At 37.7% G+C, this 23,485-nt stretch overlaps 3 protein-coding genes across 9 annotated transcripts in view; 1 reads left to right on the top strand and 2 right to left on the bottom strand.

Moving 5' to 3' along the window:
* cdc42se2 (CDC42 small effector 2) overlaps window positions 1-9,223 on the bottom strand; it is a 52,628-nt gene extending 43,405 nt beyond the window's left edge. Inside the window, exons 1-2 of the mRNA XM_079600189.1 lie at window positions 9,043-9,223; window positions 8,885-8,942 (exon numbers count right to left, since the gene is read on the bottom strand). The gene's annotated coding sequence lies outside the window, so the exon portion shown is untranslated. The remainder of the gene's footprint in view (window positions 1-8,884; window positions 8,943-9,042) is intronic.
* Window positions 9,224-12,159: 2,936 nt separating this feature from the next.
* Window positions 12,160-17,885, bottom strand: LOC306991824 (uncharacterized protein). 3 transcript variants are annotated; one of them, XM_079600033.1, is made up of 5 exons: window positions 17,768-17,885; window positions 15,854-16,047; window positions 14,514-14,899; window positions 14,342-14,427; window positions 12,160-13,367 (listed from the first exon to the last, which is right to left on the bottom strand). In XM_079600033.1, exons 3-5 carry the CDS (start codon window positions 14,887-14,889, stop codon window positions 13,224-13,226), a joined length of 606 nt encoding a protein of 201 aa, XP_079456159.1. In that variant the 5' UTR covers window positions 14,890-14,899; window positions 15,854-16,047; window positions 17,768-17,885; the 3' UTR covers window positions 12,160-13,223. The 3 variants fall into 3 exon arrangements, with proteins under 3 accessions (XP_079456159.1, XP_079456161.1, XP_079456160.1); XM_079600035.1 differs by having other exon boundaries at window positions 12,161-13,367; window positions 14,291-14,427; XM_079600034.1 differs by lacking the exons at window positions 15,854-16,047; window positions 17,768-17,885 and having other exon boundaries at window positions 12,161-13,367; window positions 14,514-15,037.
* Window positions 17,770-23,485, top strand: part of sec31a (SEC31 homolog A, COPII coat complex component) — a 38,393-nt gene continuing 32,677 nt past the window's right edge. For 3 of the 5 annotated variants that reach the window (XM_079600030.1, XM_079600028.1, XM_079600026.1), the window contains exons 1-3: window positions 17,834-18,023; window positions 18,531-18,610; window positions 22,224-22,347. In XM_079600030.1, coding sequence (XP_079456156.1) covers window positions 18,532-18,610; window positions 22,224-22,347 — 203 coding nt within the window. In that variant the 5' untranslated portion in view covers window positions 17,834-18,023; window position 18,531. Of the gene's footprint in view, window positions 18,024-18,530; window positions 18,611-22,223; window positions 22,348-23,485 lie in introns of all 5 variants that reach the window. The other 2 variants (XM_079600029.1, XM_079600027.1) reach the window with 1 other exon arrangement.

Genomic DNA, 23,485 nt, shown 5'->3' with positions numbered 1-23,485 from the left:
TCCTGCTAGTACAATCAAGATCCAAATAATAAACAGATGCAACACTTCAAGCAACTTAAGCCTGAAGCGGTCCGAGATGTCCGAGCTCCACTTATTGCAGATGTATAGGCAAGAAGAAAAGCATAAAAACACATCCTACCCTCACCTCTACAAGATCTCTGCTGTATCTCTTAAAGTCCTCCTGTAGTCAATAATTTTATCACTTAAAACTCTTCTTTGATCACCAAAATGACACATTTAAATATAAAAAAAGTCTCCATGGCTTAAAATAGCTTGAATGTAACTCGACACCCTTGCCTCATTAGTATGCGCGGTTCTATGAATATGCAAATGAGCCCCGCCTCCACTCACTCACTCAGCTCAGAGATCCACTCGCTGACGATCACTCGGTGATCTGATAGTAGACTGGTAGGGTCCGGTGTTAGAAGAAGTTGACATGTAGTTGCAAAGTTACTTCTAGTCAGTATAACGTCTGTTGAGGAGCATCAATATAAAGTGTTAGCAGATATTAAGCAGACAACACAGTGTCTAAAGGGAACCATCAACAAAGAGTAACCACTGAAGTTATAACATTTTGGTGTAGTGACAAACCCATTCTCAGCTGATGATTTAATAGATGATGTGTGTATGACTGCCATCATTAAAATCATGCATATCTTGGTATTAGGCCGTTTTCACAGCTGAGAGTCGCACCAAGGTCCAAACCAAAGTTCATGTTTTGATACATTCGGTAAGTTTTGGTTTGGTTTCACACTGCAATTATTCGAGCGCACTAAAGACCTTTACATGACGTACATGCGTCCTGTCGTCATCATCTCTGTGGGCGGCTTCTCATTCTCCACATTGATTGGTTTGTAAACGGACGTGCGTCTGACGTCAGCGTGGTGTCAAATCGGCGGATACCTTTGACAGACGCATATCGTTGAAACTATATAGTTATTATTATGGTATTACTGCCTGCAGCACCAACTATATTCGAGGCTAGTTCAAATGAACGTCCTCGTTGTGCGAACATTTGATCGTTTTTGAACATTTTGAAGCGTTTTTCCAGTTGACTTATGTTGTCAGACCATATTTCAATTAAAAACCTTGTCTCCTCCTCTCCCCGTGTGCTACCACGGCTCATCTTTCCTGCTATCTTCTGTCTTCTTCGGCTACGTGGGAACAGCCAGAACGTCCTGTAAATGCTCTGAAAGTCCGAACCTTACAGAAAATGCTTTCACACTAGAAACGAACCAAACCTTTGTTCAGTTTGATCCGGACCGAGACTACCTCTTTTCATCGGACCAAATTTCGTCTGTTTGGTCCGGACCGTGGTCCAGAGGAGGTTTCACAGCTGTCATTTTGGTTCGGATCAAACTGAAAAGTCCAAAAATCCGGACCAAACATGGTAGGTGTGAAAGGGCCCTTAGATTGTGGTCATATCGCTCAGTTTCATTAAGAAGTTGACACAAAATCATGACAAACCACTTATATTTAGTCCCCCAGTGCATAAGCCAAAGGCGACTGTGGCAAGATATGAAAAGCCCCATTTGATTTCAGATAATGGGAAAAACAACCTTAAAGTCTCCCTGTGCTCTTATGTTCAAGAAAAAACGTTTAAATATGTATTTTGGAGATCAAAGATGAGTTTAAAGGGATACAATTATTGACTACAGGGGGACTTTAAGTTACACCAGGGGTCCAGTTCTTCTCAGGCTACAATCTAAACATAATGCCAATAATTAAGTAGCTAAGTCATAACTGACATCACAAACTACATTGTAACCAATTAGATCAACGTGTGAGTGAGTGGAGGCGGGGCTCATTTGCATATTCATAGAACCACGCATACTAAATGAGGCAAGGGTGTAGAGTTACACTCAAGTTATTTTAAGACGATAAAATTTTGAAGTTAAAAAAACGTTTAAATATGTATTTTGGTGATCATAGAAGAGTTTACCAGGGGTCCAGATTTTCTCAGGCTACACATTCTAAACATAATGCCAATAATTAAGTAGCTAAGTCATAAGATAGTGATAGAACAGAATGATTAATAATGAGTAAGCTTGTTGAAGGGTTAAGCAGCGAGGTGTTCAGTGCTGCATGTTTGACTGATGTGTTTTGATGAAGGTCGTTTCCTTCCTTTCTGCACAGCCGTGATGCGAGCGGCTCAGCTGACTTCACTACTTTCCTGACTCGAGTCTCATGTCACACCGCAGAGCAGAGGCCATATCAGCTTTCCCTGCCGCACTGTGACCAGAGATGATTACAATAAACAGCAAATTGCTTCATGGTGATGCATTGAGGTCTCATGCTTCCTCTCGCATAATGACATACAGTGGTGCCTGAATGTTTGAGAATCCTTTAGCATTTTCTGCATAAATATGAACTTAAAAAATCTACTCATCAGATGTCTAAAAGTCCTTAAAGTAAACCCAACCAAACAAATGTGACCTGTCTGAAAAGTGAAGTCAAAACTTTTCTATCGCCCCCGGTGGCTGGATGCAGTATAGCTCACAAGCCCCGCCCTCTCCATGTAATCACAAACTAAACAATCAAATTACACTTCAAATACATTTTATTCCAAAGATGGTTTCTGTAATTTTAGGTCGTTTTTAAATCACACTGATGTAAGATCAAGTGTTCGTTTTTTAAATAAGTTTGGTTTTGGTTAAAAACGGGAGTGTGACGTCATGATTGACAGATGAGATTGACAGCTTCTCTGAGCGAAGTAGTCACTGAAGCACCAACGACTTTTTTCGGGATCTTCGGGAGGAGATTGGAGCTTAGACTTATAATTTCTACATTTCCATAACTGTTTATTTCACACCGACATATTGAGTTGTCCTGCAGTAACTGTACAAACCGTGTGTGATACCGCGTGAGATACTGCACGTGAGATACCGCGCGTGTGATACCGTGAGAGATACCGCGTGTGATACCGCGTGTGAGATACTGCATGTGAGATACCGCGTGAGATACCGCGTGTGATACCACGTGAGATACCGCGTGTGATACCACGTGAGATACCGCGTGTGAGATACCGTGTGAGATACCGCGTGTGATACCGCGTGTGATACCGCGTGTGATACCATGTGAGATACCGCGTGTGAGATACCGTGTGAGATACCGCGTGTGATACCGCGTGTGATACCGCGTGTGAGATAGCGCGTGTGAGATAGCGCGTGTGAGATAGCGTGTGAGATAGCGCGTGTGATACCGCGTGTGATACCGCGTGTGAGATAGCGCGTGTGATACCGCGTGTGAGATACCGCGTGTGAGATAGCGCGTGTGATACCGCGTGTGATACCGCGTGTGTGATACCGCGTGTGATACCGCGTGTGATACCGCGGCTCCCCTTCACGTTCACTACTGCGCAGACTCGGCCTCCGAGACGCAAGCGCTATATCTACAATATATTTCCTTTTCTACAATGGAAGAGAGTGAAGGTGTGTCATCCATCTGTTTATACAGTTTATACAAATTATTTATTTTTACTTTGTCAATTATTTATTGAGAAAAATTATCCAGTATTACATATCTTAGAGCGGCACAAGTATGTGATCTCTTGCTTTCAGTATCCGGTGTGAGCCTCTTGTGCAGCAATAACGGCCACTAAACGTTTCCAGCAACTGCTGATCAGTCCAAGACAACGACGTGGAGGAATTTGAGCCCTTTCCTCAGTACAGAACAGCTTCAACTCTCGGATGTTGGTGAACTGCTTGCTTGAGGTCATTTCACAACATTTTAAAGGGGTGGTATAATGCCCTTTACACAATATGTAAAAGGGGGCTTTCACACTGGTAGTTTGGTTCGGAACGTGGCACGGTTCGCATGAAAATCGGTAATGTGAACGCTGTCATGCAGAGCCGGGTGCGCACCGGGGTACCGGACCCGAGACTACCTGGAGGAGGCGCTTTGAGTTCGGTTGCTCCCGAACCGTGCCGCATGAAAGCAACACGAACTCGGGTGCGCGCTTGTTCAGGAAGTAAAGTGACCTGCGCATGCGTTTTAGCTGATTATTATGTATTAAATATAACACATATAAGGGATGATAGTGTTGATGATTGGATACGACAAGTCTTGGTTACGACAAGTGAGAGTGAGCCCAGTGTATTCGCGTATAGCGTGTGGAATCAGGGAAACAAATATGGAAATCCACTGTCTCCTCAGAAGAGTCCGTTTACAAGCAGCAGAAGCCCACCTTATGCGACACACACACAGTAAACCTGTGGTGTTCACTCAGCTGCGCATAATAGCACCGAATTAATAAAAACACAATATATTGACCCGCGTTCTGTTTTCTATCATGCGCCGTGCACGTTTGCGATGACGTAATATGCACGCAAACGCTGAGGGGTCCGATAGAATCAAGTTAAGTTGCCGGGAACAATCACGCTCGGGCCGCAGCAAACGAGCCCAGTGTGAAAGCCCCCGAGTCTCTGATGTCCCCAGAGTGTGTGTGTGAAGTTTTAGCTCAAAATACCCCACAGATATTTTTATATAGCATGTTAAAAGTTGAGGGTGAGAAAAAAAACACAATTTTTGTGTCTGTCCCTTTAAATGCAAATGAGCTGCTGCTCCCGGCACAGGGGGCGGAGCTTCAAGAGCTCGTGTCCTTTTACCTCACACACACACACACACACACACACACACACACACACACACACACACATACATACACATGCACTGAAAACTTCAACAACTTTTTATGTTCAAACCGAAGTCAGAAATATGGAGAGACTCAAGAAAAACTTCAACATGTGGACAACATTTCTGAATGGTTAGTTGGTGAATTTATGTAGCTTATGTGTCTATCTTCTAGTCATTGATCAGCATATTCTCTCTTGATAATCTATAAATCGTGTTCAGGGGGCGGGGTTTATGTAAATTCTAGGGTTGGTGATGTCACTAACCCGGTAGGAAGCTCGTGTGTGTAGTTTCTACCAGCCGTTTGTTGTAGTCCTTAAAAAGCCATTTCTTTAAAAGAACATATCTTTCTTTGCTTTGAACTTTGAGCGTTGTAACTTTGCAGATGTTGTTTATGATCATATCATATTCAACGACCCCTTTAAATTGGATTAAGGTCTGGACTTTGACTTGGCCAATCCAAAACATTAGCTTTGTTCTTCTTTAACCATTCCGACTAATGTGCTTGGGGGTCGCTGTCTTGCTGCATTACTCACTTTCTCTCGAGCTTCAGTTCACGGACAGATGTCCTGACGTTTGCCTGTAGAATTGCCTGGCATAATACAAAATGCATTGTTCCATCAATGATGGCAATTCGTCCACGCGCATATGCAGCAAAACTGGCCCAAACCATGATAACTACCATCACCAACATGTTTCACAGAGATCTAATGATGGAATGCCACGTTTTTCTTTTTCCAAACTTTTTCTCATTTAGGCTACACCAGAAAGTTATATTTTTGTCTCATTCGCACAAAACGTTTTCCACCAATTCTGGCTTGTCCTCTTGATCTTCAGCTCTCTGCAATGTTCTTTTTGGAGAGCAGAGGCTTTCTCTACTCCTGATGGGGGACTCATGAACATTAAAGTCCCCCGTGGTGAAAGTTTTTAATGTTGTTTATATGTCTATTTGGTGTTTTTAATGTGCTTTAAGACAAACCATGTGTAAGTTCATAAGTCGACAGCATTGCTGAGGGTTTTCTGCTTAAAACTGCAGTGAACCAAAGACAGTCTCAAAAACACAGTGTGAAATCGCTGGTGTTTCTGACGTCACAAACTACCTTGTAACCAATCAGATCAACGTGTGATCGTCAACCAGTGGATCTCTGAGTGAGTGAGTGAGTGGAGGCGGGGCTCATTTGCATATTCATAGAGCCGCGTATACTAAATGATTGAAAACATCTCAGAACAAGTGAAGCCTTGAATTTCACCTTCAAATGAACTGCTAATCCTAGAGCTTCACATACTTTTGCCATTTACAGATATGTAATATTGGATAATATTCCTGAATAAATAAATGACCACTTATAATATTTTGTCTCATTTGTTTAAATGAGTTCTCTGGTGCTACTTTTAGGACTTCTGATGATGTTTTAAGACATATTTATGCAGAAATATAGAAATCTCTAAAAGGTTCACAAACTCAACCACCACTGTAAGTGTTGTAAGTGTACTTGTGCTTATCCTGGGTGACCTATACAGAAATATTATGATTGCATTCACTTCTCAATCAGGAAGATTGACTTTTCACAGACAACCTTTGAGCTTCCGCACATACGTCGTTATTCGACTGCCATGAACGCACTCAGGACCGTTTGCCAAGGCTGTGGATTACAGGTAATAATGTTGTATGATGTTGAGTTTCTTGCACAGAGCGACTGTGGCGAGCAGGGCGGGGCCGAGAGCCGTGGGAACGGAGCGAGTGGTGGCGCGAGTGCTAATGAGCAAATGAGTAACATATGTAGGCCTGTCGCGATATATGGAAATGAGCGCGATCAATTTTGGTGCCGCGATATATTGCAACTGATATATTTATTTTTACATAAAAATTAATGTCACAAACATTTTAGTCGATCGCGCTGTCATCTTGTCTGCTCTATGTGTCGGAGGCGGGGCTCAGGCGGCGTACACACACACACACACACGCACAGGTGAAGAGAAGGTGTGAATCCCGTGTGTTATAAAGTGTTCTGTTTTGTGACATCTACAGCCAGTTAGTAGGAAAAAGTCCAACATGAACTTGGTTTCAAAGCCGCAATCGTCAGCTCCGGTGTGGGAACATTTTGCCGAATGAGAGAGGAGAGCCAATTAACGTGAACAAGCTGGTATGTCGACTTTGTTTTTAAAACAGCGGCAACGAATAGAGGCAACACAACTAACCTAAAATCTCACCTAAAGCATACCATCCCACCACAGCTGGTAACACTGCTGCCCAAGAAAGATCCTGCCTTAAGCGCCACAAGGTAATCATGTTGGTGTTTCTTTCTCGGGATCTGCCTAACAATTAAACACTGGATCTGGCGTCAGAAACGGCCCGTTGATGATCTGTGTGTGTGTGAGACACTTTACACTGACTTTGTTAAACATGTTACTTAGTTTTAGTTCACTTTGTTTAGATCTAGTTCTTGTACCTTGCACTTTTTTGTTAACAAAAGTGTATTTATTTGTTTTATATTTATATATATATATATATATATATATATTTTCACATTCCGATTCCAATGTCTAAATTTATAAAATATTGAATAGAATAAGAATAAAATGTTCTTTGTTCTTTGAAAGAGTGTACTTGCATTATTATGCTAATATATTGTCATAATGCATAAAATGGTCTGAAATTTACAATAATATCGTTTATCGCAATTAATATTGGTGCAATATATCGCACAACAAAAAGTAGTTATCGTGACAGCCCTATAGATATGCACGGTATATATTTTTTATGTTTTGTCAGTGACAGTCAGACAATTATTTAACAATGCAAAAAAAAACTATATTAAAAATAATTTTAATATAAAAAATATATATAAACCATCCTAAAATATACTATCGTACTTTTAGGATGAATATCCATTTTATACACGAGGCCGCTGGACTTCACATGCGTTTTGTTTGTTTGCTTGTGTTGTTACGCTTTACTTTCGTTTTGTGTTTGTTTATTTTATGACATTAAAGTTAGTTTGAACGTTCGGCAGTTTCCGCTTCCTCCACTGAGCTTTAACTTTGCACTTTAACACCGATTGTTTCACTTCATAATCTATCTATCGTAAGGAGTATTCATTTAGTTTTAGTTTCTTTTACTCTAAAAGTGATGGTCGCCATTGACTTGCATTACATGAATCACCAATGACCAGTTTCAGCTAAAAATATTCTGTACATCTCTACTGAAGAAGAAAAAATGGATGGCCTGAGGGTGAGAAAATTAACAAACAAAAATCATTTTTGGGGGAACTATCCCTTTAGTGAGTGTTGCAGTGATTTACATTAAATAATGTATTGAATTACATCTTCAATACATTATTTAATTTGTTAATAGTAATAAATATAATATGAAAAACAAAAAAAATTCCACCAAGTTATGGTTGCCAACAACAACAACACTTGTTGTGCATTAATAAATAATGTGCAGTCACTGTGTGTGTGTGTTCAACAAGTATTCATTACTTCGATGAGCTCATTGTTTCTGTCTTAAATTATTACGTTGTTAAATTAAGAAATGTTTAGCTAACTGTGATTTTGTACATGTACGTAATACATAACTTAGACAGTCACATCTAATAACAGATCATAAATTGTAATGTGGACTCATGCATATTCTGTAAAGCTGCTTTGAAACGATGTGTATTGTGAAAAGCACAACATAAATAAATGTGAATTGAATTTTACGCACCAGGTTTAACCAATCCATCATGAATTTCACTTCACACGGGCGTTTGCAATGCAATGCTAAGACTAAAATTCTGATTTTCATAACAATCTGATTTTGCCTGGCTAATAAAGTCAAGTCAAAACAGAATGAATATAAACTACTTCCTAAAATGTTGGCATTCAACAGTTCCTACTGCATTTCTGTAAGGCTGTGTCTTCTTGTACAATAATGTGCAGTACCAGATCATAATGTCCCAGCATAACGTTACATGAACGCCTAGTCTATACCATCAAACAGGTCATGTGTAACACTTACACTGACGTTATGTCTTGCTATATCCAGTTTTATTACTAAAAATAAAAACAAATGAATGATTATGAAAAATTGCTCTTATGAAACCAGTCACTATTATTCAAAGGATAATGCATTTACAGGAAATGTGGTTTCATTATCACTTCTTCAGGCTGATTAACACAGCAGTTTACTGAGCCGTATCGTGAGGTTCACTGATGTGATCTGATGTACTGCATGAATCATGTATTAGAGTAACGTTAGTTGTCTTACCGACTGATGCTGATGCTGGTGCCCGAGGCTCAGCTGATGAATGCGGTAAATGATCCACCTGCGCCCGAGAGGAGATCAGATCATCACACGAGCCGCAGACAGCATGAACACACACACACACACCCAGCACTGTCACGCGCTCAGATTTACACTCTCACCAGTCGTCGTCTTTCTTTGTGTCTTTTCTGGTTGTAAATGACAGCAGTGTTGGAGAAGGAGCCGTTGACTGAGGCGGAACACTCCCACCGTGCGCTAACTGGACACAGCACAGAGAAACAGCGCCGCCTATGCGTCAGTGCGGAGTAGTGCAACACCTTCCTATCAGCCAACCCTCATGTTCTGTTGAGATATGTTTCCAGATCGAAATTAATCATGCTAAAATTGAATTTAACCCATTATTTTATTTTAAAAAATCATCTGAAAAATGTGTTATTAAAGCTCTAGCCGTGTTTAACCAAGTATCCTTTCTGTTATACATGTAGCAATTTGACCCCAGCAATAAACAATAAAAAAATGAATAAGACTTTTTTCATTACCACTTCATATTCAAAATAAAGGTTTTAAAGAATACTTAGAATTAGCAAAATGCCGTTAGATGTACATGTCATTTCACTCGGCGGCCATCTTTGAAACGGCTCTGCTTCAGAGTTAATTCAAGTGAATTCTATCTATTCGAATCAAATTCTCCAAAGCTATTCACCAAGCTTACGATTACATTTCATATTTGACACCAATGAAATCTGACGACAACTGTCTCATAAATTTGATTTCTAAATTCAAATTTCTAAATAAAAATTCAATAAATTTTTTTACCAAAATTGGCTCTGATCTAGCACACAATATCCAGAAGACTGATTATGATCCATGTAGCCAAATAAATGGGCGGTACTCTTCCCTCCCCAATCTTGATCCCCCAACTATGCAGGAGGTCCGAGATATTATTTTTTCTTTAAAGAACTCAGCCCCTGGCCATGATGGCATTAAGAGTATCCTCCTTAAGGAGACCATTGATCATATTATTCAACCTCTTACTTATGTAATCTCTTTATCATTTCAATCTGGAATTATTCCCCAAGCTCTTAAAATTGCAAAAGTTATTCCCATTTTTAAAGCAGGTGATACAAAGGTGTTTAGCAATTATTGTCCCATATCCATTCTGCCCTGTATCTCTAAAATATTTGAGAAACTCGTCTATGAACGATTAAATAAACATTTAATTGTTAATAATATTATTTACAAACACCAATATGGGTTTCGAAAAAAATATTCAACAGAACATGCATTAATACAGCTTGTGAATTATATATCAAATGCCATTGACAATAAAAAAATTTGCTCTCAGTGTTTTTCTCGGCTTTTGACACTGTTTCACATGATATTTTGATTTCTAAGCTTAATAGATATGGAGTGGAGGGTACTGCCTTAGTTTGGTTCTGTAATTACTTTATTAACAGAGAACAATTTGCTGATCTCAATGGTTTCTTTTCTAAAACTTCTAAAATTTCATTTGGGGTTCCTCAAGGTTCTATTTTGGGTCCTCTATTGTTTTTAATTTATATTAATGATTTATTCCTTTGCTGTGATCATTTCCTACCCATATTATTTGCAGATGACACCAATCTCATTGCAGTACACGAGGATTTTGTCACCTTGATCCAACATGTTAATGACGAGTTAAAAATAGTATCAAATTGGTTTCGCACTAACAAGCTAACGCTCAATGTCAAAAAATGTAATTTTATGATATTTCACAATATTAATAAATTTTACCCCAAAGAACATGCTCGTATAGAAATTGATGGAGCTCCAGTTATTCAAGTGGCTTCAACAAAATTTCTTGGTGTCCTGATTGACGAAAGTTTAACTTGGTCCAAACATGTTGATCTAGTCTGTACAAGATCCTCTAAAATGTTAAATATTCTAAGAATTGTTTTACCTTCAATTCACTCATCTGCTCATTTAACACTTTACTATAGCTTTTTATTTTCCTTTATGAATTATTGCAATATTGTCTGGGGTGCTACTTTTCCCACTAATCTCGCAAAAATGTCTAAAATTCAGAAGAAGTTCTTGCGTATGATTTCCTACTCTTCTAAATATGCTCCTTCTGCACCTCTATTTCTCAGATTCAAGATTTTGTCAATTGAGAAAGTCAATATTTATTTATCATGCATATTTATTCATAAGTTTATTTATAAGAGAGAAGATTTTCCACCAACATTACAACACTTTTTTACTTTTATTTCAGATATTCATATCCATCAAACAAGTCATAGAGAAAAAAATCTTGTCTTACCGTTCTCTAGAACTTCAGGTCATAAAACTGACCTCAGTTTTAGGGGTCCTCAATTATGGAGTAAATTGAGTTTGTCCCTAAGATCTGTGTCTTCTTTGCTTGTCTTTAAAAAACAGTTGAAAGACCTTTTGATTTTACAATGAGTTCTTTTTTTGTTGTTTTTGTTTAGTCCCCTGCAGTACACTTCATATACTGCTTTTTACTTTTGATCCTCCTTTACCATTACCCTGCAACTTCTGTAACTTTAAGTTACTTCCATTAGGATAATCATGTTTCTAAAATGTTTTTCCCCTCTTTTTATTATTCAGCTTATTGGTCTGCGCTGCCTTTTTTTTGTTTATTCATGTAAGTGGAGTGGAACTCTGTATAAACCCAACTGGGTTTCGTTCCCCTCCTTGTACTGTATCCATGTGATATTTGTGCAGAACAAATAAATACTAAAAATACTAAACGCTAAAAAAAATAAAAAATCTTTTTTTTTTTTCAGGCCGGAAGTCAAACCCTGTTTCTGCAGTGACGTGATGACTTTACTAATCAGCCATTCGCTCTTTTATTTCGAAGGCGGGACTTGATCCGCCATATTGCGCCACTTTCTCCAGTGCAGTGCACCGTCGTTGTATATCTAAAGTTTTTGGAAGGCATGTCAAATCGCAGGACATCAACCCAATTGGCTTTATGCACAGCTGCACTACTTCCTGAACTTCAGCCAGCTCATCTGTTTCCTGTCTGCCATTATTGGACAAACTGATTAATCCAGGTGTGTCTGATTATTGTTGTTGGTCAGGCACACCTGGATTAATCAGTTTGTCCAATAATGGCAGACAGGAAACAAAGGAGATGGCTGAAGTTCAGGAAGTAGTGCAGCTGGACATAAAGCCAATTTTATCACTTACCTAACTGTAAAATGAGGACCAGGCCAGCCCATTGAAAATGTGGATGAGTGGATAAAAAAATAATAATTAAAAAACACAACACAATTTGAAAAGGAAAAACTTCCTGATTGCACTGCATTTAATATCTTCTGACAATTTTATGAACAATATTTTTTCCACCAGATATAAAACAGATCTACAGAAACAGACACAACCAGTGGAGGTTCACCCACTGGCATCACATGTGCGTTGAGCCACAGAAATAGAAACATACAAATAAATAAAGACCGCAGTGGCCAAAAGTGACGTCTGGAGGGGATATTTGTCTTAGTGACCCTGCATGTTCAATTAAACCTACAAAATGTGAGGAAAATACTAGATTTGGTTAAGGTGTTTAATAGACTTTTTTTTTTTTTTTTAATATCTGATATTATTATTATTTGGGCTAAAAAGAGCCATTAGAAGAAAAGGTCCTATATTGAAACATAAAAGCCTTCATCAGGGGCTTCATGCTTTTCCAACTTTTAACCATGGTATCATTTTATGAATATAGTTTTAATTAATTAATTTATTTTAATACTTTTTTTATTTTGATTAAATTTTATGAATTAAACAGCTCAACACTTTATCACTAGAATAAAAGTATTATGCAATAATTTCTCCTTATATAGAACATTTTTGGCCTAAAAATCTCTTTATAATGTATAACAAACCTTGCAATTAACTTTTTTTTTTTCAATGCATGTGTCCATAATTTCTTTGACAGCCAACTTATGTCGGCACAATTTGTCATGTTTCATTGCGTTATCACAAATAAAACAATTGACCCCAAACTCAACTACGCAATATGCTTACAATATCTGTAACACATTTTATTTAATTTAATTTTTTATATTTGAATAAAGGGAGAAGGTTTTGATTTTCCTAGCATCACTGGTCACTATTGTATGGATGCAGATTTAAAAAATATCTTGAATTTTTGTTGCATTATTTGAAGAAAAATAATGTTTTACACAAGTAAAAGCATAAACAAAAGTATAATAATAATAATTTAACAATGTGTGATGAAGTAATTTCGCAGTGCTTATTCTTATATTCTTAAAGATATCTTTAAAACGAACAGGAAACAAGATTGAGCACCAAAATGTTAGATTTGTTTCCTCATATAACATCATGTGAGAAATAAGTCCGTGTTTAACAGGTCTCGGCCGGCCGCACAGACGTCAGCGCTCTGCTCCTCCGAGGCGGCGTGACCCGCGACGGACACACTCTCCTCTTTGAGTTCCTCTTGGTTGACGACACTGAAACTGATGATCTAGAAAATGGATATAGTGTTTTATTATTAGACATACGAGCTCTAAATCTTCCGCAAAGCATTTACCGGTAAATCAAATCTAGTCATTTCAATTTTAAAAAAAACATTTTAGATTTGATCATTTAAAGGGATAGTTCACTTTGAAATTAAATGTTGGTATGTTTTATCTTACCTGAAGTGCATCCAAGATGTAGGTGTCTTTGTTTCCACAGTATTTTAAATTTAGATATTTTTAGGTCAAGCCGTTCTTGTCTGTCAGTCATATAATGCAGGTCTATAGGCATTGTCTCCAAAAGCATGCAGAGAAAAGTCCAAATGACACAATTCCCCATCGTAAGTGCACATTGATGGCCTAAGACACGAAACAAGCGGTTTGTGTGAGAAAACGAACAGTATTTATATTGTTTTTATCTCTTTTACACAACGACATCCATCTGATCTGTTTACACCGGATTTCTTCCCTGGAAACTAATCTAACCGCCTTCGATTGGACGTTGCATTTTTAAACTCAGCAGAAACGCGTGTGATTGGCTGTACGGCTCAACGTATGCCTTTGATTGGCCTGAACAATGAAGCGAGTCGTGTGTCAAGATAGAAGGCTTACAAATTGGGAATAAGTGAAAACTCAACACTCCCGGATGAGTTCGCGCGAGCTTAGGCCATCAATGTGCACTTACGATGGGGAATTGTGTAATTTTGACTTTTCTCTGCATGCTTTTGGAGACAGTGCCTATAGACCTGCATTATATGACTGACAGACAAGAACGGTTTGACCTAAAAATATCAAAATTGAAACTACAGCGGAGACAAAGACACCGACATCTTGGATGCACTTCAGGTAAGATAAAACATACCAACATTTAATTTCAAAGTGAACTATCCCTTTAATCTCAAAGAGCAATTTCTGAATTATAAATGCTCACAGACTATATTAACTTCCATATCTCCAAGCCTGGGAGACTGGAAGAAGTCACCTGTCCGTGGCTGCCCAGAGACGTCGCTTCAGTTATGTGCCGGTAGAGATTGTGCCGGGCTATGAAGCTATTGAGCCAATCTCGACCTGCAGGAATCACAAGCTGAAGTCAGCAACACAAGAAGAGTGTGTGTGTGTGTATTCACTGCGCGAGCGGTCAGGACGAGGCCCACCTGCTAACCTCTGCTCGCCCCAGTTGTTGGGCACAGGGATGTTGTTCTTCTGTGCGAACTCGAACGCCATCTCCCTGCATTTCTTCGGCGTGAGGCTGTGTGTGCGCTCGGCCAGCGCCCTGATGCTCTCCGCCAGCTCGTCCTCCGACGGCTCGGACAGGATCCTCTTGGCTTCTGCCGTTCCCCTGTAGCCGACGGTTCGCTCTCTCTTCTCCTCGGCCTTCTTCATGTACCTCTGCAGGGTGGACCTGCCGATCTTCCTTTCCTTGGCCACCGTTCTGATGGACTTCCCACGCTTGACTTCCACGAACGCTTTCTCCAGCTCCTCGTACGTCACCGAGCCCCAGTCCGTCTTTCGGATATAGTTTCGTGGCATGATAGCTGTCCTAGTTTTCACAGCAACATGAAAGGCATATTAAATTGCATTTTAACATTTACATACACTACTATTCAAAAGTTGGTGTCAGTAAGATTTTTTTTCAATAGTTTTATACAGAAAGGATGCATTAAATTGATCAAAAGCGACTGTAAGACATTTGCACAAATGTTGTTTGTTTGAATTCTCTATTCATCAAAGACTCCTTTATGAGGTGCATCAGGAGCAGCACAACTGTTTTCAACACTGATAATAATCATAAATGTTTCTTGAGCATCAAATCATCATATTATAATGATTTCTGAAGGATCATGTGACGCTGAAGACTGGAGTAATGATGCTGAAAATTCAGCTTTGATCACAGGAATAAATTACAATTTAACATATATTCACATAAAAGGCAAATTGGAATAATATTTCACAAAAATACTGTTTTTACTGGGTTTTTAAAAAAAAATATACATTTGATATTGATCAATTATTTTATGATTTACAGTGGTCCATGACCACGAGTCAAAATGCTTCTATTTTGCATTTCTCTATTTTAATATTTTTTTTTCCATTACAAATTATAATAAAAATGAAAATATTATCAACATTTCGAATATGCAATGGACATTGACAATGGTAAAAAAAAATATATATATATATATATTTGGCTGTAACTATTCTTAATTATTATAATTTTTTGTTTAACTTGATTTGAATACTTGATTTAATTTTCTTGTCTGATGTTCTTTTTGCATAAATTCGAAATAAATAAATAAATAAATATATTTTTTAGTCATTTTAATTCAGAATCTTTGTTTTGTTTTTTTCAAAAATGACAATATTTTTTAAACCCGTTTAGTTTAAATCTTGTTTTGAATTTCAGATTTTTAGTCTGGGCGGCATTGTATAATTTTAGAGCTGAATAATATACTTTCCAAAAAAATAAAAAACTTTCCAAGTAAAACAAACTTACTTCTCCTTTGTGTTTCTCTCATTTACAGACAGCCGGATATGATGTGCAACTTCAGAGTGTTCGGTCACATGACAAAGCAATGCACAGTTGCCTCGATACAAGGGTGTCTCAACTTACCCACCGGCTCATCTTACCCCACTCAACCAATGAAGAGAGTGATGCCGTCGGACCGGCTCTGCTTCGGGACCTGTACTCTGAAAGAAATCATTTTGTTGTAGCCATCTGAAGATATAACAACTCGTATTTACTTGACACAGAAACGATACAAATACAAGAAAGCTCAAATTAGGTTCTTCAAGTAAACTTGAAGTAAATTTGTTAAAACATGGTCCCCACCCAAATATTGTCAGGGAAGAAATTCTGCAATGTTGCAACATGCTGTATATTAATACACCTTAATGTTTGATGTTCACTTGACAGTATAATGAAGAAAAGCACATAATTAAAAGTTTTAGCTTGATAGGAGCGCTCTGTCTTATCATGTCAGGCTCTATATCTTCTCAGCCAGGGGTCCGGGGCCCACTGGGGGCTCCAGTAAATCTTAAAATAATTTAAATACAGCTTTATTAATACAATCTTAATTTTAAAAAAAGCTAAACACATAAAAAAATTAAGTTGTACAACATTCAACATCATATTTTTGAGCAATTATTTTTAGATATCAGATTAGAGGGTTTTCAAATTATGGGATCTAATCTTGGAATCAAAAAGGTTGGGAATCTCTGCTTTCCGACGTCACAAACCATGAATTCAAGATATAAGAAATAATAATAGACTCAAAATGTTTAAAACATTTTTTTACTCGACTTTATTGCAAAAACAAAAACAAAATCGCTCTTTTAATTCAGGTCACACTACTGGTCACACGTCCAGGTGAAGCGAATTCGCAGGTCAGAGGTCACCAAACTTGAGCTTTCAGTGAAATGGACTTTTCTCCTGATCTTGCGTTTGTGGTCTGGAGCATTCGCATGCGTATGAACGAAAGTCAATGGCACGGAAAGTGTAGTGTTGTAACTGCAAATCATAATAAAAGCAATAAGGCACTTGCTATATTGTGAATATAGTCACGGCTCAATCGGCTTATAACCATATTAAAGCAGATTTAGCCTATTAATGACCATTTTGTAAAAATGTTGACATTGTTTGTACACTTATTATTTAATAAACTTTAAATCTAAATATATAAACGCTTTAAATCTTTCACATCTTAAGCTTAACATTTAGACAACTCTGTTCTCTCAAATGGTCTTTTTGAAGGCTTCTTTTATTCAAAAGCACTCAGCAATTTCACTTCTACATTTACTATCATTATGCACAAATGCTTGTACACTAGTTCTTATATTATCACTTCTGTTTTCTGCCACTTTGTTTAGACACACTGTGCTATGTAATAACATCTTTAAATTACCATGGTAAATTAATGTTAATCACTTGAACCAATGTTTGTTCTCTCGTATCAAGCAGATTCTGTTGAGCTTGTTTATGTTTGCTGATTAATATGTTAATAATATGTTAACTACCATCATCGAAGTGGTAGTTGCGTAGCGGTCAATGGAGGGACAGAAATCTGTCAGATTTCATGAAAAATATCTTCATTTGTGTTACGAAGATGAACAAATGTCTTACGGGTTTGGGACGACATGAGGGAGAGTAAATAATGACAGTATTTTCATTTGTGGGTGAACTAATCCTTTAACACTTAATAATCCCATCACTGTACCATGGTACCGCCACAGTAAATGGACTGATTATACACTGTCAATCTGTCCACAGTGAATATGATTTCATACAATAAACTTTCTACATACAAAGATATTCTTACAAATCGCCGGAGCAGCTAAAAGCATCACTACGTGAGATTTGAGAAGTACAAACACACACAGGTGCCCAAAAACCCCCAAAACACACACTTACAGGACAACACAGAGCTCTTCCGCCGGAGTGGGAGTTGTTGCCGGAAGTCGTCACGGAAGTGGGCGGGGCTTGCGGTGCCACGTTGATGGACAGCAGTGGGGACGTGGAATACAGTCCATCTGCAGCCGGGGCAAATCTCACACAAAACACACAAACTCTCGGATCCTATAAAGTTATTCTGCTAATTCACTGCAGCGCTCGTGTTTGTGTGTGGATGAATCTGTGTGTTTGACCGCTGGAAGAACGACAACAGAAGGTAAATACTTTTAAAACTGAAGAAAATCCTCCTGTAGACTGCTGCATTAGCCTCTCTGCTACTGTATTATCCGTTTTAAATGGACATTACGTGTGTAGATTGCATGTTTCATTCAATAAGACCCGTCTGCAGTGATCTTGTCTCCTCTTATGCTGACAGTGTTTGATTATGAAACCCTAATTAAGCGTAATCCTATTTAATTTCCAATTGTGATGGGTGCCTGATGTCTTAACGTTAAGTTATTTAGCTGCATGATCTTATTAGATCTGTTGGCATTTCAAGGTCCCAGCTGCTCTTTCACTGTTGCTTTTATAATATACAACGTGTTTATTGTCATAATGATTATTCATGTGTAATTGCATTATTTTCAGGAGATTCCTCCCATTGAGTGATAGTCTACTAAACAGAACAAACCTTATTACCTTTCCTTTCCTAGAAAATGTGGACACCAACTGTAAATGGTGACATTTGTTAAAGTAATAATGTGTGTTGTTGTTTTAATGTTAGGATGAAGCTGAAGGAGATCAACCGAACCGCTATCCAGGCCTGGAGTCCAGCGCAGCAGCACCCCATCTACCTGGCAGCAGGTAACCTGGTCATTACAGGGGTATCATTAACTAAAACTACTACAAACATTTCTGTTAAATGAAATAAAGCTGAAATAAATGAAAATTAGTTGAAAAACTTAAAGGATAATTACGGTATTTAACACCTTGAGTCTATATTGTAGTTTGTTTTGGATGAACAAGAGTGGTGGACAACATTTTTTTGACAATGGTTCCTCTCTCGAGTTTTTGACTATAATAGAATTGGCCATGGACCCATTTAACATTGGAGTCAATGGGCATGTCCGAAAATGTCATTAAAACAGCCAATAATGTTCGTTTACAAAACTGTGCAACTCACCGAGTGGTTAGTGGTGTTCGTTGATGATTATAAACAATATATCGTCGCAATATATGATTCCAATCCGTTTATTTTGCTATAGTGGAACTATTTTTTCAGACACTTCACAACCGTGTAACTTCCGCTCAATATTTGAATCTGAAGCGTTAGCACACTCCTGACCACTTGATGGCGATAACCGATGTTTATGTCTCGCGGGACACTCACGGTCACAGTCGAGTTCAACTTCATATTACAAGTAACAATTAATGAAGGTTTTGTGTGTTTATTTGGATTACTCTCCCGGAGCACAGTTGCTCTGCTCGCTAGCCTTATGAGAAACGGAAGCGAGCAAAAAGACGACATCGACCAAATGTAAACAGCCCCCTTTAATAAGTTTAAGCTGAAGCACTACAATTATTAAATGCAAATAAATAACAACTAAATCTAAATTAAAACTGAAATAAAAATAAATTTTACCTAATATCAATATTTAAAAAATAATAATAGAATGACAAAAGCACATTTGTATACATACAGAAAAAAAAATTATCAAGAAAACGAAAAATATAAAACTAATTCAATTCAAAATAAAAGCGAATTCAAAATACTAATAAAACTAAAATAACACTGGTTCATTCCTCCACACGCTGCTTTACACATTTATTTACTTTCACAAAATGCTTTGCTAGAGGCATAAAAGGCACTTTCAAATGAAAAATTCCTGATAATTTACTCACCCCGTGTCATCCAATATGTCCATGTCTTTCTTTCTTCAGTCGAAAAGAAATGAAGGTTTTTGAGGAAAACATTCCAGGATTTTTCATCATATAGTTATATATACATTTCAATGACAACCAACGGTTTGAAGGTCCAGATGTCAGTTTGAGTGCAGCTTCAAAGTCTCGACACGATCCCAGCCGAGAAATAAGAGTCTTATCTAGCGAAACGATCGGTCATTAAAAAAAAAAAAAAACGTGTGACATCGTTACACATCCAGGATATGCACACGCAAGGACCATTTTAAACAATAAAGTGACACAAATACATAAATATGTGTCATTCAACACAATAACTTTGAACACTCCTCCTACTCCAAACTTGTAAACACTAGGTCGGTACTTCCGACTGCGTCACGCGTGACCTTTCCAACGTGATGATGTAATGCGTGGCGCATCTCAGAGACGGCACAAGACGGGCATTTGTGGTTAAAAAGTTTAATTTTCTTTTTTAAATGACAGGTCGTTTCGCTAGATAAGACTCTTATTTCTCGACTGGGATCGTGTCGAGACTTTGAAGCTGCACTGAGACTGACTTTTAGACCTTCAAACCGTTGGTTGCCATTTCTGTTCAAGTGAAGAAAAAAGACATGGACATCTTGGATGCCATGGGAGTGAGCAAATTATCAGGACATTTTTATTTGAAAGTGAACTACTCCTTTAATAGATCCGTTGTTCATTAACAGTCAAATATGATGATAAAATATGATTCATAACTAATCATATGTAATTTTGTATAATAGCTTCATACATAGTCATTACAGGACAAATTGATCACAAATCAGTCTAAATGAATCATTAGTGAATTGATTCTGGATTTGATTTTGATTCTTAAAGATCCCTATATAGTCAGGACTCAACGCTAAGGATATTTTTTTGGTTCAAGCGTTTAGTTTCCCGCCAAAATCTTCACTGGCCCCACCACAACAGAGTAATAAATAAAATAGGCCTAGTTATTGTCTTAGTTGTTTTTAACCCATAACCTTAATAAATAAGGTTGACACTTAAAACTACTAGCCTAATATTGTTAAAGACAAGTAAACCTTCAGTGATCAAATAGAACAAATAATGAAAGTACAAGCAATAGAACACGCATGCAAATAAAATAAACACTGTTTTTCATGTAGAGAAAATGAATGAATGAATAAATGTAAAATATCACTGCATACTATAGTCTTTACTGGATAAATTAAATATAGATTAATCCTTATTAAAGTTACAAAAGTTATTCAGTCAAGAGCAGTGTGAGAGATCTTGTCCTTTGTTGTTTGATTAACATTAAAACAAAGACAGCCGCAGGTTTATGAGGCTGCTGTCCCTTTAAGAGCCGCACAGATCCAATACACTGTTACACATGTGTTTATTTCTCCACTGTTTATGTTCACTGAAGACAGGGGTCTCCAACGCGTCGTTCGCGAGCTACCAGTAGCTCGTGGCCTGACTGGAGATAGCTCGCCAAAGGGCCGTTCACATAGCGCGTCTTTTGCACGCTCAAGTTCGTTCAAATGTAGGCGCGCTCATAATTGAAGCGACGAGCTCATTTTTTCCAGGCGCTGCGAGATGAAAGATCCTCGATGGGTGTTTTTCTCTTCTCCGTAAATAAATCAGCAAGCGTTTTTCGGTGTGGAAATCCATTAGCTACTAAAACTTCTTTGTCGTTGACGACAGACGCCACGGGAAAATCAGACCGAATTTGTACTATTAATAATAAAAGATAAGCTAGCCTAATGTACATTTTAAATGTCAGTCATTTATCTTTTTTGACTTTATAAAAAATGATTTAAAGGCTGAAATATGTGAGGTTTATCTTTTTATCAACTTTATTTGAACTTGTACATGTTAGTAGATTACATATTGCAAGACACTCTTTTAAAATCTGGCCATCATTTTTAATGTTATTATTTTAATGTTTAAACCGTTATCATTTTTGTCACTATAATCATGAAATGAAATGTTCATGACATTTCATCTCTAGTTATTATGATCAGCTATAATTGTGTGTTTTTACAGTATAATATGCAAAGTACAATTTTCTATAAAAAAATTAATCTCTGATTCTCTTCTTTTCTCTGACATTTAAGGGTGACTTATACAGGACTACGAAAACTAGTTTAGGTCTAAAACACTTTGGATAGTTGTTAATATGAGAGTTATGAGACATTATTTAAGAGATTTAAGTATTGTATTACATGAGTAGCTCTCGGCCACTTTCATTTTAAAAAAGTAGCTCTCAAATCAAAAAAAGTTGGAGCCCCCTGACTTAAGACATAACAGAGTACGTTTACTAGGATACTCGCGGAGACGGTGTTTTTTGACGTAATTTTCTTAAATATGTCCGTTCAAGCGCAAGAATTGGCAATGCTTAAAAACACGTCGTGGAAATGTTAAATCGGCTGTCCCGATCGGGCAAGTGACAGTATCAACTCTCCTCCCGTCCCGAATAGTCCTTATTCTCGAGACCTGATAATGAAAAGACCAAAGTGCCTGGATCCCTGATTATTTGCTGTAATTAGTCCTCTTGATGAATGCTTGTCAGGTACCTCGGCCCAGCAGCTCGATGCCACCTTCAGCACCACTGCCTCCCTGGAGATCTTCGAACTGGATCTGGCGGATCCCACTTTAGCCATGAAGTCTTGCGGCTCTTTCTCCTCTCCACACAGGTACTGCGTTGTGCTCGCATCGTGTGCTAATCCTGTGTCGAAAACGTGCTGACAGACACGGCTTTTACTGTAATCCTGTAGCAGTTCTCCAAAAATAGGCAAATAATTACTTATTTTGTTTGACTTTAATGTAAAAATCTTTAATGTCAGCGCCCATTCTCTTTCATTTAGAGATAAATCGAGAACAAAATAACATGTAATTTACTAGAGGTTCTGACAAATGTTAATTGCTGCTGTCTATTTAATTAAACGTATTATTATTATTTCAAATGTTCAATGAATCATGTTTTTGGATGAATGATTCAATGACTTGTTTCATTACTGGATGAGTCAGTGTTTTGCAGATCTCAATGTCCGCTGTGATTGGACTTGTCAAAGGTTTAATAGACGTTTAGGAATAAGATCGAGCCGGTGTTTTAATCGAGATCACGTTTAATCGCGCAGCTCTACTTTCATTGTAAGGTAAAGAGCACCTTTGAGTTTCTGTGACTCGCTTTATTTTGTTTTCCATGGAAACAAGAACATTATATAGGTTTAAAAAGGATGATGAGTAAATTATATTAATGGAATAAAATATTTTTTGGTTGAGCTATTCCTATAAAACAGTGCAGAAACCAGGATCCTAAAAACCTTTGCCACACCTGTCAATGGGTGAGTGAATTAAGAAACTGTGTTAAAGTGTCCCATATTCATATAGTGTGTTTAAAGCTGTTTGAATGTAAAAGGCCTGCAAACTTAAAAGAACTGCCTGAGCCGAGTCGTCAGTAGTGGTCGACCGATATAGTTTTTTTTATGGCCGATAGCGATCTTTTAGAGAGCAGGGTGGCCGATGGATATGGATGTATATATATATATATATATTTAATTTAATCAATATTTAATAAGTTAGAAAACAAATCTTTAAAATGAGCATGCTTATACTTTACATGGCAACTTCTTGAATCTGCAATCCTATTACACTATTTTTCACAAATAAATATGTGAATAAAAAGGAAGTAAACACTGGAACAGGGCACTCGATAATCTAGTAATTTCGGGTGCACTGGTAATCTTTTTTTTTCCAAATAAAGACAAGGTAACGCTAATTTTACGTACAGCACACAGTGAAAACGATATGAAAATGACCCATTGGACAACT

The sequence above is a fragment of the Phoxinus phoxinus genome (assembly GCF_949152265.1).
Source record: "Phoxinus phoxinus genome assembly, chromosome: 23".
Taxonomy (NCBI): domain Eukaryota; kingdom Metazoa; phylum Chordata; class Actinopteri; order Cypriniformes; family Leuciscidae; genus Phoxinus; species Phoxinus phoxinus.
The sequence above is the reverse complement of the archived record's forward strand: the minus strand, read 5'-3'. Positions and strand labels throughout refer to the sequence as shown.

Bases quoted from the DNA above. Each gene is read 5' to 3' on its own strand.
- LOC306991824 (XM_079600033.1), bottom strand. From the start codon at position 14,889: ATGCCACGAAACTATATCCGAAAGACGGACTGGGGCTCGGTGACGTAC. The intron at 14,428-14,513 runs GTGGGCCTCGTC...TGATTCCTGCAG, and splicing joins GGGCGAGCAGAGGTTAGCAG to GTCGAGATTGGCTCAATAGC. The intron at 13,368-14,341 runs GTGACTTCTTCC...TCCATTTTCTAG, and splicing joins CTCTGGGCAGCCACGGACAG to ATCATCAGTTTCAGTGTCGT.